The sequence below is a fragment of the Brachyhypopomus gauderio genome, chromosome 3 (genome assembly GCF_052324685.1).
Source record: "Brachyhypopomus gauderio isolate BG-103 chromosome 3, BGAUD_0.2, whole genome shotgun sequence".
NCBI lineage: Eukaryota > Metazoa > Chordata > Actinopteri > Gymnotiformes > Hypopomidae > Brachyhypopomus > Brachyhypopomus gauderio.
The window spans coordinates 24,699,422-24,717,912 of NC_135213.1; the positions used below are offsets into that span (position 1 = coordinate 24,699,422).

An 18,491-nucleotide genomic window follows, 5' to 3' on the forward strand; every position below is an offset into this window, starting at 1 on the left:
CTTCGGTGAGTTGGCTACCCCTCTCACTAATCTCCTAAAGGGAGGGAGGACTCGGAAATTCGCCTGGACCGCTGAAGAGGAACGAGCGTTCTCACTCCTTAAGAAAGCATTCACGTCGGCCCCCGTACTACACCTTCCTGACCCCCAACTCCAGTTCATCGTAGAGGTCGACGCTTCGGAGGTGGGAGTGGGCGCTGTTCTTTCTCAGAGGCAGGGAAACCCGCCGAAACTGTATCCCTGTGCCTACTTCTCCAAAAAACTGACAACCGCTGAAATGAACTATGACGTCGGAGATCGGGAACTCCTGGCCATCAAACTTGCGCTCGAGCAGTGGCGTCATTGGTTGGAGGGAGCGGAGCACCCATTCATTGTATATACCGATCACAAGAACCTCGAATACCTGAAGTCAGCCAGACGCCTGAACCCGCGACAAGCCAGATGGGCACTGTTTTTCTCCCGGTTTCGTTTCACTGTCTCTTACAGACCCGGGTCAAAGAACATCAAAGCCGATGCCCTATCACGGATCCACGAAAAGGACGAAGCAACCCACGAACCTGGACATATTCTGCCGGAGTCCTGCTTCCTCGCGGCTATCCGATGGGACGTACAAAAAGAATTGGACGAGGCTTTGCTCAACGATCCCAGTCCGGTAGAATGCCCGGAGGGGAAACAATACGTACCCGTATCCCTTCGGGGGCGTATCCTACAGCTTGCACACGACACAGCGGGTACAGGCCACCCCGGTATTACACGCACACGACATCTCGTTTCGCAACGTTACTGGTGGCCATCCTGGGAGGACGATATTCGTGATTATGTTCTAGCATGTTCCGTTTGTGCCCAGTCACGTACTCCCCGGACGCTACCAGCAGGAGAGCTCCTTCCCTTACCTGTTCCTCTTCGGCCATGGACGCACCTCGCGATCGACTTCGTCACGGATTTGCCCACATCTGGAGGGAATACTGTTGTTACAGTAATAGTGGATCGGTTCTCGAAAATGTGCCGTCTCATTCCTCGCCCCAAGCTACCCACTGCCATGGAGACAGCTCTTGACCTCTTCCAGTACGTATTCCGGATTTACGGCTTGCCCGAAGAAATCGTCTCCGATAGGGGGACGCAGTTTACATCTCGGGTTTGGAAACAATTCTGCAAACTTCTTGGTATTACTGTCAGCCTGACGTCAGGCTACCACCCCCAGTCTAACGGAGAGGTTGAGCGTTACAATCAGGAGTTAGGGAGGTTTCTCCGACAATATTGCGTTTCTCAGCACGACTGGCACAAATACCTCCCGTGGGCAGAGTATGCTCGGAATTCTATTGTACACACCGCTACCAAACTCACGCCCTTTCAATGTGTATATGGTTACCAACCTGCGTTTTTCCCGTGGGACAAAACACCAGCTGATGTCCCAGCCCTAGACGAGTGGTTTAAACACAGTGCCCGCACCTGGGAACTAGCACATGTACATTTGCGACGCGCTCTACATACACGCAGGCTCAACGCGAACCGTCGTCGTCTCCCAGCGTTGATTTACCACCCAGGACAAAGAGTATGGCTGTCGGCACAGAATCTCAACCTAAAGCAACGGAGCAAAAAACTTAGTCCACGATATATTGGTCCATTCAAAGTCCTCAGCAGAGTTAATGCAGTTACCTATAAACTCCTTTTACCATCACATTACCGTATTAACCCTGTCTTCCACGTCTCTCTCCTGAAGCCGGTTCACTACAGCCCGTTCACCGTACCCCCAGTGTCTGCTAAACCTCCTGACCCTCTGGAGATCGACGGTCGTCCGGCGTACATCGTCCGAGAGCTCTTGGAGTCCCGACGCCGGCGAGGTGGTCTCCAATATCTGGTGGATTGGGAAGGATATGGGCCCGAGGAACGGGCCTGGATTCCAGCGAGGGATGTTCTCTGCCCCACTATGATCGCTGATTTCCATGCAACGCACCCCAACTTTCCTGCCCCCCGGCGTCGCGGTCGCCCCCCGGCACGTCGTGGAGCGTCAGGTGCCGCTCCTTTGAGGGGGGGTACTGTAAGGAATGCCACCTGATCTTCCCTAACCAGCCTCACCTGCCCCTCATTACCACGCCCCCTTTTCAGTCACACTTATACACCTTCCCCAGCACGTCTCAGTCGCGAAGTATTGCCGACTCATGCCGCATACCAAGCCGTTCTATTACCTGTCTGCTTTCCTGTGTTCTGACCCTCGCTTACGTCCCCGACCTTGTCTCCTGCCTGATCCCTCAGTACCTCCTGACTTCTGCTCCCCCGGTATGACCCTGGACCGTCCTGACCACGCCAAGAACACGCTGTTACTTATCCTAGTACTCGTGATTCCCCTGCCTGTTTCTGTACCAGCTTCTCATTTCAATAAAAGCGGTGTTCTTCCGCATTTGGATCCCTCTCTGCCTGGTCAATTCGTAACAGACCTTTACTTTTAAATACTGAGGAGTTGAGGGTAAGGTGAAATTCTTGTGTTATTAAGCTAGAGTAATAAATACACAATATACAAGTGTATACGTCCAAGTGTATTGTGTCTGTGCATAAGACAACTGTCCCCTCAGCTGTACTGACTGTGTCTGCTCTGACACACCTCCTCCTCTTCTCGGAGTGGAGCTGAGCAGAGAGCAGGCCTGGTCCTGAAGATCTGGGTGCAGTAGAGGAGACCACGCTGTGGACCTCCTTGATGGTGCAGTGTCAAGGTGGATTTTGCTAGATTTTACAAAAAAAGGGACTGGATTTCAGTACTGGGGACATCAGTACTAGGGTTTTCAGCACTGGGGATCTCAGTCCTGTGTAAACATGCATATTTACATTTTTATATGCATCAGTTAACATAAAATATTTTATAGTCATTATATAGGCCATTTTTATAACACCTTTAAAAATCTTACCTTGCTCCATAATAGGTATTATATAGGGCTTTTTCTAATGGACAAAATAAAAGTGTTATGTGTTAATATGAGGTGGTGTCAGTACTGTATAGTACTAGTACTAGTATAGTACACTAGTGATGAGGAATGTCACATTTCTTCATCATGTCTAAAAGTCCTTAACAGTAAGAACTGAGGTCACACAGTCCGTCTAAACATGCACCATTGCGCTGAGGTATTTGTTGTAGTGTAAGACTAAAAGTGCTCCAGCCTCCACAGTAGAGTCCTGAAAGTACTGAAAGCTTTATGTGTGCTGTCTCTTCCTATTTCTTATTCTTTTGGCTTCATCGAGGGTTTATGCTGGACATCTTTTCTTTCTGTTCTGATTCAAAGGGCTTGCCAATGAGAATTTCTCTGTACAGCTTGTGAGGTCCTCATGTCATCCCTGCCTCTAACGTAATGTAATATACTCATGTCATGGTGCAGCTGGGCTAGAGGCTTGGGGGGGTTCATGACATCTCAGGACAGTCTTTGCATTCCAGGTTTCATTTCCACAACCTGAGTTGGGCTCGCGAGGTGGTTCGTGTCTTCTCTTTTAGCCGATGTGTTTACAGAACAGGTTCTCATGTGCTTTCTGTTTGCGGATTTTTTTTGTCAGGTCTTAAAGAGTTGAGGTGACTTTTGCCATGTGGTTTTAAACTTCATTTATCTGGAAACTGATTTTAATATTTGTTTTACTTTATAGAAGGCCAGTCCTTATGGAAGTGTAAGGTGAGGCCAGGTCTACTCTTCAAGTGTCTCTGGTTCAGAGAACTAGCTGAAGTCAGGCTATCTGATCCTGCCCTAGTGCTACATCACACCTGCTCACTGCTGTAATGCCCTTAAAGGACTACATTACCCATGGCACTTAACGAGCCTCAAAGTGACTGAAGCAAATGGGGACCAGTTAGTGGGAGCTCATTTCCATAATGGGATCTGGGCCTCCTCATTATTAGTTACTTTGGTGTATGTAGATGAAGACGCTTTAACAAAGACACGGTGTTGTCCGGCACTGTTATTTGCTTACCTTCACCTTTAACATAGAGCTGGCCTGCTCACTGGTCCTGCTCTGGGTAAATAAGCGGTTATAATGCTTTAGCATACCAGTTGCCTTTCTGCATACAGTAGATCATAATGATCTAAGGGGGTGTGGTTTATTTATTTGTTTGTTTACCTGATGTGTGCCCATTATTATTATCATCCCCTTTTTTGTGTGTTACCATATGAAATGCTGTGTGCAGAATGAGGTAGTGCGCAATTTGTTGCAACTGGGGAGAAAACCGACTGAGCACATCCATCTGTTCACGTCACCCCTACACAACGACTTACAGAACATGGCACTCACCTAACGAACTGAGGAAGAGCATCTAACACAGCAGGCGGCCCCGGGACCGAGGGAGAGGAGAGGATTGGCTCTTCGCCCTTTTGCTTTCGCCTCTTGTTTCACCCCGACAATGTGTTTATGGCTGGCGTAGCACGGTCTCCTTCCAAGCAGCCAATGGCAGCCAAGCCCCCTCCCCCTCTTTGGCCAATGAGAACAAGGAATGCGGTCCACTGGCTCGCCCCTCTATCGGCACATTAATATTCAGGGACTGCAGTTCTCCATCATGGGCTCAGGTGCGAACATGTGATGCTCAGCTTGTGTAATGCACACACACACTTTCACAGTGGCGGCTGCGTACGTGGGCTATAACGGACAGTGTGCTGTTGGGAGGCTGTGGAGCTCCTTCTACCTCTGTTTCCTCCCTCTACCAGTGAGGAACCTGAACAAAGCTTATGTCCACCTTCGTGTGTGTGACGGAGGCGGACACACACACACACACACACACACACACACACACACACACACACACACAAACATGCGCCAGTGCATCGTGATCGTTTTCCCATAAAGCAGATTGCTCTGTGCTACCAGGCTGTGAGGGCTCGCATTTATGACTCTGTTGCTTTATACCATCAGCCATTGTTCAGTCTGCATGCACGTGTGTGTGTGTGTGTTAATCTGCACAGGAGTCCACCCCCAACCCCCTCTCTCCACCCCATCTCCTCCCCATACTTAGGCACTTCCAGCTGGTGGTGGAGGATACAAGCGTTATACCGCCTCCCACTGTCCCAGCTGCCTCTCTCCCTCCCTCCCTCTCTCTCTCCCTCCCTTTCTCTCTCTCTCTCTCTCAGCTTCATTTCATCCTTCACTCTCCCTCTGTTGACCACCGTAGGGATGGGATCAGACAGGGCCAGCCGGAGCAGGTAACAACCTACCAAGAGAGGCACGGGGATTCTGTAAACAGCGCTCTCTTTTTCTCTCTCTCTCTCTCTCTCTCTCTCCTGTCACACGAACGCATCCTTCCACCCTCATCTCCCCAGCACGCTGCGGAGAAGTCACGCGCATTCATCCCAGTGCGCGCGTGTGTGTGCGTGTGTGAGAGAGACAGACAGAGAGGGAGACCTTCACCCCTCTGTCACGCTTGCCTCCAGAGGGATCTCCTCCGTTCCACGATTTTGCCGCTCCTTCGGTTTTCCGGGAGCCACCGCTGCCGCTGCACTTTTTAAAAGGATACCCTCCCTCCTGAACCATGGCACACGCCGCGTCCCAGCTGAAGAAGAAGGCAGACCAGGAGCTCACTGCCGCTGAGGACGAGAAAGAGAAGAAGAAGAAGGCAAGGAAGAGGCCACGGGAAGAGAAGAGAAAGGTAGCCATGTGTGGGTGGTTTTGGGGGGGGGGGGGTCATATTTCAGACACATTCCTTTGTGTTCGCCCTGGTCATCCTGGACTCCAGCTCACGTGCGGCAGCTGGGTCAAAGCTCCAGTCTGGGCAGATGCTCCCTTTTGTTTGGGCGCGATGGTCTGGTTCTGTAGAGGGATGAGAGCGGGGGAAGTGTCACCTGTTCTTCAGGCGGCCAGTGGCACTGCAGTGAGGGAGACTGCAGCCTCCTCAGGCAGGACACACTTATTTATAGGAGTAGCGTGTGTCTGAAGGAGCATGCCGACTGTATACAATACAGAGGCGCCTGTGTGCCAACATTTCTTCAGGGCTTTTGTGGAATCTTCTAGAATTTGGTTTATAAGGTATTGTTTTACCTAGCTCTGCCTGGCTGTGATAAAAAGAAGGACGTGATTGGTCTTTGCTTCCTGGTCACTGCTACTTTATTTCTGAGCAAAATGTCCTTCAGGGACATCGTGCATGAGGGTTAAAGCAGCTCTTTGTAGCTTTGATCACATTTATTCGTATTTGTTCATCTTCATTGCTAGTATTATTTTACCTGTAGTTCTACAGTGTGTGTGTGTTTGGGTGTGGGTATGCGCGGGTGTGTGTGTGTGTGTTTGGGTGTGGGTATGCGCGGGTGTGTGTGTCCACAGAGATAGAACCTCCATGTTGCTGCATGACTTGTGTAATCAGTCTGGGAGTCTTTGAATGTGCCGGCCTCGGGGGAGCTGGCCGGGCGTGCTCCCCGGGGCTTTCTGAAAGCCGCTCTTCCCCCTACACCCCCCCCCATCTGTCCTCCGCCACAACCCCTACCTGTCTGCTGATCTGCCTCACAGGACACAGTGTCCTCCCAAACCCCAACACCAGCAGCTGTCTGCTTGGGAATAATACAAGCGTTTGGTAATACATCACCCTCACCCTTCAGCTCCCAATGATCAGGACGTGTGTGTGTGTGTGTGTGTGTGTGTGTGTGTGTGTGTGTGTGTGTGTGTGTGTGTGTGTGTGTGTGTGTGTGTGTAAGAGAATGAGTGTATGTGTGTGTGTTCTTATGGGAATCCTTTTATTGATACCCTGGTGCGCTGGCATAAATGGAGGGAGATGTCTGTTGCTTTGGCTCTTTTGAGAGGCTCTGAGTTCCAGAGACTCGTTCTTCCTTCTGTGTGTTTTAGGAGGGTGTTGTTTAATCATGCACCTTCCCAGACCGAGAGTGTGTTTACTGCTATGCTGTGTTTACTGCTACGTTGTGTAGGGGTGACGTGCTCTGAGAAACCTCAGGGCCATCGGCGTATGCACGGTGTCTGCACGGTGTCTGCGCGGCATCTGCGTTGTGGCTGATGCAGTGTTTTGGGGTTGTACGCTGCATCCAGCAACAGTTAGCACGCTGGTCATGCAGGAACGTTGTTGCATTTCACCGTGTACCGTCACACTCCGTATATGGTTCAAATGACAATAAAATCCACTTGACGTGAATTATAGGCTAATCTAGAGCCTCCAACCAGCCAGGACCCCCATGGGCCCCGTGGGCAGTAGAATGGGGAGCACGGGCAGCTGTGGTGAAGCTCTGCTGAAGGGGGTCGTCTGATTTGTTGTTGCTGTTTTGAACTCATTTGGATGGGTATGATGTGGGCTCTGGTCTGGCCCACGTACAGAGCTCACGTTCTGTTCTTAACCACAGGGTACATAGGGGTGTTGTTACATAGGGGTGTGTGTGTATCCATGCACGTTGCATCAGGTTCCCGTGCACAGGTGCTAGGACACTAGCAGCTCAGTGGTCAAGGTCAAACATCTCAATCCATGAAAACAAGAGTAAAAACAAAACGCGACTCCCATCTTCCACAGTGCATGCCCTCACTGGGCCTGTAATACAATGCTGTGTTTTGGATTTGCCAAGTATAACCACGGCCAAGGAGAGCTAATGTCCTGGTTTCGATTGCTCTAATGTGTAGATCTTTGTAGATGATCTATAGGACTGATGGAAAACCCCTGTTAATTAGCTCGTCCGACAGACTGCCTACCATCATATAATCCATTCCATTTTATACAAAGATACTTGTAACATCTCAGTTTTGCTGTAATTATCTTACGGTCGTATTTTTAGGACTTTTAAGCCACGAGAATTTGATGATGCGTATCGACTGTTTATGACCAGAGTAGCACGGGGCATGAATGCACCTTGGCACAATTTCATGTTTGTAGTCCAGTCGCTGAACTGAAGCTCGATGTTTGTGGTTGACGAAGGTCAAAAGGTGCTGAGGAACGGCACTCGCTCGACCACAGCGACGCTAACGCCAGCCGCGGGAAGCGCTCGCCTCGCCTCGCCTGGACCCTGACAGCCTTCAGCGCGGATGCTGGCTCTGCACACACGTCATCCAGCCCGGCATCCACTTCTTGATGTCAAGGAGTGTGTGTGTGTGTGTGTGTGTCGTACACAAGGGGGAAGAAATCCATACTCCAGTCTGCTATTCTTGTCTCTTGGCAGCCCTGCGTTCTCTTTTTCTTGGCCAAATAATAAAAAAAAAACATCTCGAAGCTGTGTGCTGGAATATGTCTCTGTGTACTGAAATATGTCTCTGTGTGCTGGAATATGTCTCTGTGTGCATGTTAACATACGTTTGACTCCGGAGGCTTTCAGCTTTCCTTCAGTCGCGTTGTTACTGCTCCCTCATTTCATTAGCGGCGAAAGACGCCTTGTTTTCATCCATATACTTCGTCGAGGGCGCGAGAAACACAATCTTTAATCGGCTGTCCTTCACTGTAAACTCCATATTGAGCTGTACCATGATCATAAATCAAATGTTGCGTTTGTGTTACAGCTGACATTTTGATGTAGAGGTTTATTGCTCCAGCTCGTAGAAGTCTCCTGCTTTGAGATTTTGCCAGTGCTTTGACTGTGCGAGCATGTGCCGTTATTTAGTATGTAGTCCTGGCAAAATAAACATTCATTATCCTTCTAAAACATAAAAACACTCACAACTCGTACAGCGAAGTACATGTTAACCCTCTATGGCATGGTGTTGCCCTCAGGCAACAAACCACTATTTCTCCCCCCACACTGCCTCTTTAAATTTTTTTTGGTAAAACATCACATTTTAAATCAGCTGATAAGTCTGGCACCAATAAAAATTGGTCTGGGTGTGGGTGTGTCTTTCACCTGGGGGTGGAGCACTCCTTTTTTGGAGCATAGCATGCTTGGACACACTGCTAGCAAAAGGTAAGATCAATATCACTTTTTCACATGTTTAAATGTTTTAAATTTGTATTAAAAAATATCTGTGATGTGCAGGAATATGTGAAAAAGCATATTTGATTGAGTAAAGACACTTTTTCTCTTTATCTATATTCTAAAATTTAGGTTTTTCATTCGTTGCCTCAGGGCAACATTGCGCAGTTAGACCACTTTAGTTTGTACAATGACATGTTCATGGATGGAGATGTGCAGGGACTCACAGTTATTTATATAACATTGTTTTTGCTGTCCTATCAACCATTACTCACAGGAAAAGGATGCAAGAACATGTTATGGGTGTAAGGAACATGATCCATCAGTTAGGGTCAAACCTTAGGACAGTGAGGACAGTGAGATTGAGGACAGTGACGGGGAAAATTTGGATGATGATGGTCCAGTCATACTGAACATACTGTATGTAATGTGTGTGTGTGTGTGTATGAATGTGTGTGTGTGTGTGTGTGTGTGTGTGTGTGTGTGTGTGTGTGTGTGTGTGTGTGTGTGTGTGTGTGTGTGTGCGCGCATCAGCGGGCTATGACAGTTGTATATGACCTATTGTAATTTTATGCTTTATGGTTTCTTTTGAAAACAGATGAAAATGAAGATGATAATGATGTATCAGAGGAAGGTGTTTCAAACATACCTTGGTGGAGAACACACCACAGTCCCAACATCACTAATTTGCAGGCCAGCCTTCCAAAATCAGACAATATTGTGTCCCTATATCAACACTTCCAGATATTTTTTCTGAAGGCATTCTGGAAGTTATTATAGAGCAGTCAAATTTACAGGGGTTGGACAATGAAACTGAAACACCTGGTTTTAGACCACAATAATCTATTAGTATGGTGTAGGGCTTCCTTTTGCAGCCAATACAGCGCCAATTCATCTTAGGAATTACATATACACGTCCTGTACAGTGGTCAAAGGGACTTTAATCCATTCTTCTAGTGGCCAGGTAACTACATGATGCTGGTGGAGGAAAAGGTTTCCTGACTCTCCTCCAAAACACCCCAAAGTGGCTCAACAATATTTAGATTTGGTGACTGTGCAGGCCATGGGAGATGTTCAACTTCACTTTCATGTTCATCAAACCAATCTTTCACCAGTCTTGCTGTGTGTATTGGTGCATTGTCATCCTGATACATGGCACCGTCTTCAGGATACAATGTTTGAACCACTGGATGCCCATGCATTGCAATATTTTGAGCAAAACTGTGCTCTTACCCTGCTAATTGAACCTTCACTGCTCTTACTGGTGCAATGTGCAATTAATGAAGGTTGACCACCAGGCTGGTCCAATTTAGCCATAAAACCTTCCACACTAAAATGAAAGGTGTTTCAGTTGAATTGTCCAACCCCTGTATATGCCATTCAGTGTGATACCAACAAACCCTTAACCTCACTACTAAAGAACTGGAGTAGTTCTTGGGTACAGCAGTGCTTTGTGCTTTCCAAAAAAGGGAAACATTGATTCAATCTGTACCCCACAGGAACAAACATTCAGAAACACAAACACACATTGCAGCTAATTTCTAACCCACAGATTGATAAACCATTTGTGGAATTTGTGAAATAAAACTTCTAATGTGATTAATACTTCTTTGTACCTCATTACACTTATATGAAAATTACAGAAAACCTTGGCGTTTTAGTACCCTCATAGCGTCTTGTTGCCCTGAGGCAACAAACCAAAATCTGGGGGCAGGAGGGTGGGGGGGCAAATTTTATTATTTATATATTATAAGGGACCCCTAATCTAGCAAATACTAGAATGAAAAAATTTTTTCCTCCTAAAATAAAAATTCATGCCATAGAGGGTTAAGTAATAACATATATGTAAGTAGATTTTTATATTCATATTTAGTTGTGCTTTGTATAAAATACAGAACACAGAACCGAACAAGACGGGTTTAAGGAGAACTTAATAGTAATTGGTAAACAACTATGTGTGTGCAAACTATTCTACAAATCCTTATTCTAATAGCTGCCTGAAAACACTCAGTCAACTAATACATTGTTTTGTAAGTGTATGTAGCATCATACTGTCACATTTCAGTTTTTCTAACACTTCCAGCAGCTGAAGGGTACAGAGAGAGTTGATGGCCCTTATCTTTCATGTTTCCCACAGGACAGGAGTTAAACTAATTTCCTGGACAAGTCAGTTCTGTGCAGGTGTATGTCTATAGATCAGTGTGTAGACAGCAGTTTACTCGATTGCCCCTGTTAATTGTGAGAGAGAGGCAGAAGATGGGGTGAGTGGTAGGAAAACCCTGAGCCTTTAGCTTGAATACATTTTTGCTTAATTTGCATCTCCTGGCCTCTCCTCCCCTCTCTCACCTCTCCCCCATTCTCCTCCCCTCTCTCACCTCTCCCACTTCTCCTCCCCTCTCTCACCTCTCACCCTTTTCCTGCCCTCTCTCACCTCTCCCACTTCTCCTCCCCTCTCTCACCTCTCCCCCTTCTCCTCCCCTCTCTCACCTCTCCCACTTCTCCTCCCCTCTCTCACCTCTCCCACTTCTCCTCCCCTCTCTCACCTCTCCCACTTCTCCTCCCCTCTCTCACCTCTCCCCCTTCTCCTCCCCTCTCTCACCTCTCCCACTTCTCCTCCCCTCTCTCACCTCTCCCCCTTCTCCTCCCCTCTCTCACCTCTCACCCTTTTCCTCCCCTCTCTCACCTCTCCCACTTCTCCCCTCTCTCACCTCTCCCCCATTCTCCTCCCCTCTCTCACCTCTCCCCCATTCTCCTCCCCTCTCTCACCTCTCCCACTTCTCCTCCCCTCTCTCACCTCTCCCACTTCTCCTCCCCTCTCTCACCTCTCCCCCTTCTCCTTCCCTCTCTCACCTCTCCCCCTTCTCCTCCCCTCTCTCACCTCTCCCCCTTCTCCTCCCCTCTCTCACCTCTCCCCCATTCTCCTCCCCTCTCTCACCTCTCCCCCATTCTCCTTCCCTCTCTCACCTCTCCCCCTTCTCCTCCCCTCTCTCACCTCTCCCCCTTCTCCTCCCCTCTCTCACCTCTCCCCCATTCTCCTCCCCTCTCTCACCTCTCACCCTTTTCCTGCCCTCTCTCACCTCTCCCACTTCTCCTCCCCTCTCTCACCTCTCCCCCTTCTCCTCCCCTCTCTCACCTCTCCCACTTCTCCTCCCCTCTCTCACCTCTCCCACTTCTCCCCTCTCTCACCTCTCCCCCATTCTCCTCCCCTCTCTCACCTCTCCCCCATTCTCCTCCCCTCTCTCACCTCTCCCACTTCTCCTCCCCTCTCTCACCTCTCCCCCTTTTCCTCCCCTCTCACCTCTCCCCCTTTTCCTCCTCTCGCTCACCTCTCCCCCTTCTACTCCACCCTCTCTTCACTTCCTCCGTCACCCTTACTATGCATGTTTGGAGTGTAGCATTGTTCTCCTTTGCAGGACTGGTGAGTGTTGATGGGGGTGAGGAATCAAGGTCTGTGTACACACCCACCCACCAGCAACACCCCCAGTCCCTTGGGCATGCAAACCAGCCAGCAACATCAATCCTGTCACTTATCAAGAGCCGGCTTCATCTTTATGCTTTTCTCCCTGCCCTTCCCTCTTTCCCATTTTTACTCTCTCCCTCTCCCTCCGTTTGCCATTCTCCCTCCCTCCCTCTCCCTCTCTATCCCATTATACCTCCCTCTCTCCCTCTCCCCCCCCCCTCTCTCTCTATCCCATTCTCCTTCGTCCTCTCTATACCCATTATCCCCCCCTTTCCTGGCTGGGACCAGCCTGTCATCTTCATTTCTAAATGGACCCTGTTAATCTGATTCAAAGCAGCCTGCAATCTCTTTTATTCAGGTGTTGTTCAGAAGCTTTATGACTTCTCTATTACCCCAATGTTGTTGGGCTAATACAACTGAATGGACCGAACTTGCAATGGCTCTTCAGTACAGACGGCATGTTGGGCTTAGTCACTAACTGCATGCACTAATTGTTTGTTTGTATGTTTGTTTATTGGAGTCCGATGAGTAGTACGACGTAGGCTCAGCCGGCTCTTGGCATGGGAATTGTTTGAGTAGTCAATAACAAAATCAGGTCCGCAAGCATGGCCAGGCTACTCTGCTTTCCACGAAAGACAGCCAGGCAGCAGAGGTGAGTGGAGGGCAGACAGCAGCCGTCTGGGGTTCCTCCCTCACCCGGACTCACCTCCTTCCCTGCCCCCCATCAAACTGGTGTATTCCAATTGCCCTGGTAGTTCCCTCCACAGTGGATTACACAAACAATTCCACCATTTTAAGGGAGATCCCAAACCATAGGGAGTAAAAAGGCTCAATTTGAATGTTCAGTTATTGACTATTGTTCAGGGAGTAGTGAATAACATGAAAGTTTACCCATCAGTCATTGCGTGTGTTTTCAAGATTTTCTAGCGAGCAAAGCCTATTTGTAGCAAATAAACTGGAATATATCCCACTGTCAAACATAGGAACCATGTAACTGCCCACCCAACAAGAGAACCAAAAAAAGTTGACACTCACAATGTCTTTTGTTTGATGATGTTGAAAGGACACTACTTAGGGACCCTCTGGAGCGGAGTGCAGCTGCTATCTCAACCCATGTTCCTTCCTTCTCTGCCACTGCCATGTTGGATGAATCACAGTTCGCAAATGCTTTGCATGATGTGAGCTCACCATTCAGCATGAACATAAAACATCGAGATGAATGTGAAGTTGTCCTTGAGGACCACAACACTGTGCACAGTCTCTGCCCACAATTCCTGCCGCCCTCTATCGAACAGGGCACCATGTGTAGAGTTTGCAAGAATGAAGTGTATTTCCACCATTCCCCAGTGGATCGTACTGTTGACGTGTTTGATCAGCCTGACTTATTCGTGAGATGTTCTAGGGATCTGCTGCTGTTCTCGTTGGACATGCATCTTTGTGGTCTCGTCTCGTCCTTCTGCTAGCACAAGAGGAAACAAGGTTGGGTTCTCCACCCTACAGCACCACCCACTACCATTGCTAGTTTCTGCAGAGCATGGAATCTCCATAGGAGGACATTTTAGTCTACAGGATGCAGTGACGATCTGCCATTTAGCTGCTGAGACATAATGGTTCTTGTCATTGAGAGAAGCCACATGCACTGCAGAAAGAAAATGAGGATGGAGAGAGAGGGGGATGACTGCAGGACTGTGGATGGAGATGCTGTGTCCTATAGCTGTGTGTAGAAGATGACCGCCAGATTGTGTGTTCCTCAGCAGGGGTTACGGCAGGATCACCCCACCTCCTGCAGGCTATGCAGTGTGTAATTATAGGGTGCCGACTGAATCAAACAAAGGGTTGTCCGCACTTTTAAGCCCAATCAGATACATAGTGGTTAGGTCGGGGGCTTCCAGTTATGGTGCGGTGCTGAGCAGACGTGTCGAAATCCCTGTAAAAAGTTTTTAAAATTTGACAGCCAAAAAACATCAGTTAATCCATAGAGGCAGAGCTTTGTTTCGGTTTTTCTTTGCCTAAAAGCAAAGTGAAAGTCTAAATGGCATCAAAACCAGCAGAGCTCAAAAACCTGCAAAATGAGACTGCCATGTTGCACCAGACACAGCAAACTAACATTGATGCTAATGAAGAAGCAGCAGATGCTAGCATGGAATGTAGCCCAGACCAAATCCTGACTGTTAGCCAAGCAATGAAAGGAGATATTGTATCAGGAGTTGAGGGGCTACTAAACACAATAGAATGTATAAGGTGATCTGATAGCAGTTATGATGTGCATCACAGAAGCTGAAGACAGAATTAACACCAGTCAAGATGATACAATACTGCTATGAAAGTAATGTTTATGGTTAGTGTTTGAGTTGGATTGTTATGTGTTCATGTTTGGAGTAATGGACAACTGATGTATTTGCTGCAGAAAAACTTTGGAATCTACTGCTTGAGAGAGCACACACTATATTAAGGAAGTTGAACTGTGCTTAGTGGTATGACCCAGGATAGTGATAATGACATTTCTAAACTACCACCAGAGCATGAATCGGGTCATAATGGCTATGAAAAAAAAAAGAAAATGGAATGAAAAAAAACCTATACTTATCGATAACCAAAGAATCATGTTTTTCCCTGACATCACTGCTGAACTCAACAAGTGACAAAAAGTCTTTAACCAAAGGGAGAAATATCTGGTTGTCCTCTTTGGTTTTCATCTCCATTCCAGCTTTATGGGATTTTTCACCCACCGAACTCCTGGTAACCTAAAAAAACAACCTAACATATGATGATTTGCAGAAACTGTTGACTACAACCAGGAGGCTGTGAGTACATGAACATTAACTCAGTGGCCCTTTGAAGAGCACTTTGCTGATCCTACACTGGATGACACTACTACCTTTATGTTGAACTGTAGTATCTACTTTAGCTTTCTACACAAAACTAGATTTGATAAAGTCTCAGTTTAGTTTGGTTGTGACAGTGCTACTACTGAGTTCCCAGGGGCATTTGTTCTGGTTGTCAAGCATGCTGTTCCTCACCATGACAACATAATTGGGCTAGTTTTGGGGCTCCTTAGGATGTTTAGCCTACTGTGTGGCAGGCGGGTGTATATCAGTTGAAGTATTGTGCTCAGGTGGGTGTATTTCAGTTGGGGTTATGTTTATGGTGGTCCATTTGTTAGCTTCTGGTATCTGTAATTTTTTTAGGGGTCCAAGCACTACAGGTACTGGAACCCTATTGTAATTGTTCTGATTTTTAATAGTAGAATAGTAGAATTTCTGTGATTCATTCTGTGATGTAGTATAAACTTGTCAAGCTACAACAAGTAATGCGTAGGATACAGCAAATAAAAGCCAAAGACTTTATCTACATTTAACCTCTGAGGCTGTAGTTAAAATGAAGCGATCATCCGGCCAGCTGATTCTGGGGACATGCCCTTCATACCCAGATCTGTGGGTCTTTAGTATCACTGCAGGTTGATTTGGCATCTATTTTATTATTTGCTGAGAAACTCTGAGTAAGATTATATCTGGATATGTGTAAGGGACAAATAATGATGACCCACCTTTTCTGACATCTGTCAAGTTGTTCCCCTTGGTATGTTATTTTATTTAATTTTTTTGTATGAGAGAGCATGGAAACTGGTAAGTGGAAGTCAAACTCGCCATCAGTCAGATCCTTAAAAAAACCCTTTTCCTATAACAGTCTAGAATGTATTTGGAATTTGGCAGTGGTGCCTGCACTGTACAGAATATTAAAAAAATAATTACAAATAAACAGGACAAAATCAGAGTTGCAAAACATTTTCCTGTTATTCCAGTACTTACCAAACTATTTAGCTTCAGCAGATATAATTCTCACAATTACAAAGACCAGAACAGCTTCATTCTTCCTGAACTCTTTGCTCTGCTACCCAAGACTGCACCTCCAGGCAGCTTGGCTTAGAGGTCCAGAATTAATAGTTTAATTGAGCTTGAAAATTGAAACAAGTATAACTTACAGGCCCCTCCCCCTCTCTGCTCCAGCCCTGAGGACGCTGTTGTGCACATTATGAAATGTCAACAATGTTGGCCAACAGACAAGCAGAACTGAATCTTTTTGACATGAAACATCATCTACAGCAATATCTATTTGGTGCCAATTTATTTCAGTGATTAGATGGTTGATAACAGAAAGTGTAGCCTAATGAATAGTCCTAAGTAAGCAGCACATCACATAAAAGAACATTTAGCTGTGAGAGCACAGACACACGTAAATGTAACACCAAACCAAAACATCTGCCTGGACATTTAAAATGCTCAACAGTAGCCTTACCAACCAAAAGAAGCTAATCTTAGCCTGTGTTGTCAGTGGTAAAATAAAAAAAATGTGCTGCAGGATTTCAATTTTAGCTTTGTGGTTAATTTTTTGCATAAAAATCATGTAAGGAAAATATGTAGATAACTCTGCATCCGTCCAAGTTCCATATCTCTTCCCACTGTGAGAAGCTCTGATGTTGATCCTTGCTTTAGCTCAGGCTCTGACACTCCTCCTGCCTCTAAATGGTTGAATTGATTCTTGCAGTTGGCATTAGGAAGACGAGGCGGAGCCAGAAGAGCCAGATTTTTGCACAAATTACCTCATACTACTTTCAGGAGATAGTGAGAGTTTTACCAAATATGACTAAAAATATATTATGTTATATATGGGTTACCTGTGCTGCTTTAATAATGACCTTAATGTTTTGACTAGATTCGATGTTTACAGAGAAGATAAAGTCTTACCATGAGAAATCCTGCAGCCCTGACAATATCAATCAAAAAATCAATCAAAATGTATTTATATAACAACATTACTGTTGTGCTGGTCGACACAGCGAAGGTAGTAGCTAACTAAATTCTAGAAAGGTTTGGTGTGATTGTACGGGGTACATTTTTTAGATAGGTTGCTAAGCATTCTTACTCTAACTCGTGCTGAAATCTTAACTAACAGCATTATGTCTACACCCTTTAAAGCTGAATGGAGAAATAAGACAGGACAATCCTTTATCTCCCCAGCTAATAATGCTAGCCATGACAATCCATAAACACATCAACATAATAGTAATAGAAATAGAGATACACAACACCAGTAGCCCTGTATGTGAATGACAATATTCTGTTGTACTCTAGTTTCAAGCAAACCCTCCCTACCTTACTTGACCTGATAAGTGCTTTCAGGTGGCAAAATAAATAATAACAAATGTGTAGTATTGTTTATGACAGAGGCTCAACTCTCAGATTTTAATTCCATTTGTGGTTTAAAAACTAGGATTTACTTACCTGGGTGTTAGTCATCCCCTCTATTAGATTACCCCAGCTAACTACACCCCACTCACAGATGTGGTTTTGCAGCTTATAAATAGGTGGGCAAAATTACCCATATCCTTGTTTGTATCCAGAAAAAGACCTTTTTAGTTGTTACTCTCCCAATCAGTCACATTTTCCCTGTGATCCCTGTGATTCAACTTTCAACTTTTTCCTGGAACAACCATCTTCCATTAACCTTTCTTTGCTACATTTGTGAGAGGATAGGGGTGGTCTAAAAGTACTACATCTTATTTCTGGGCAGCTCAAAGAAAAGCAGGTTAAGGACCATTGCCAAGAATGGCTCATAATGGAACCCAGTCAATTTTAATCCCTATAAACTTGCATAGAAGGCAAGAAAAGCTAAATTAAATGGACAAAAAAATCCCTTCCTTGTAAACACAATAGAGGTTTGACAGAGTACTCTTCCATGTTTAGATGAGAGATAATGGTTGTCTCATTTCTTGCTGGGTTTTTTGTAATGATGACTTTCAGCCAGGCAGAGCAGACCCAGTCTTATAAATCTGGTCTACCCAATGTGTCTGGTCTTTATCATGGACATACACTTGTCATTTGTAGAAGCGTACCATATACAGAATTCTTACAAAGCAGTTCAGCACGAAGTTGTATTTTGTCCAGCATAATAGTTCAGAGCTTCTCTGTCTCTCTGCCCTAGATGACATCACTTTAAAATGTCTAAAAGCCAAAGGACATTTGTCTTGGCTATATGTTTATAAAGAACAAAACAATACCTTGTGGGCATGGAAAATAGATTTGTAAGAGAATGTAACGCAGGAGGAATTGCCAGAGGCTTGCTGCTGATTTAAAACCCAAACAATACACACACAACCCAAATAACTACAACACGAATGTCAGTACAAAAGA

The 18,491-nt window shown here is 46.1% G+C and overlaps 1 protein-coding gene across 7 annotated transcripts in view; it reads left to right on the forward strand.

Annotated features, from left to right (window-relative positions):
* Window positions 1–5,335: 5,335 nt before the first annotated feature.
* The window catches only part of ank3b (ankyrin 3b), an 85,580-nt gene continuing 72,424 nt past the window's right edge, over window positions 5,336–18,491 (forward strand). For 5 of the 7 annotated variants that reach the window (XM_077000597.1, XM_077000598.1, XM_077000599.1 and 2 more), the window contains exon 1: window positions 5,336–5,605. In XM_077000597.1, coding sequence (XP_076856712.1) covers window positions 5,489–5,605 — 117 coding nt within the window. In that variant the 5' untranslated portion in view covers window positions 5,336–5,488. The remainder of the gene's footprint in view (window positions 5,606–18,491) is intronic. The other 2 variants (XM_077000602.1, XM_077000603.1) reach the window with 2 other exon arrangements.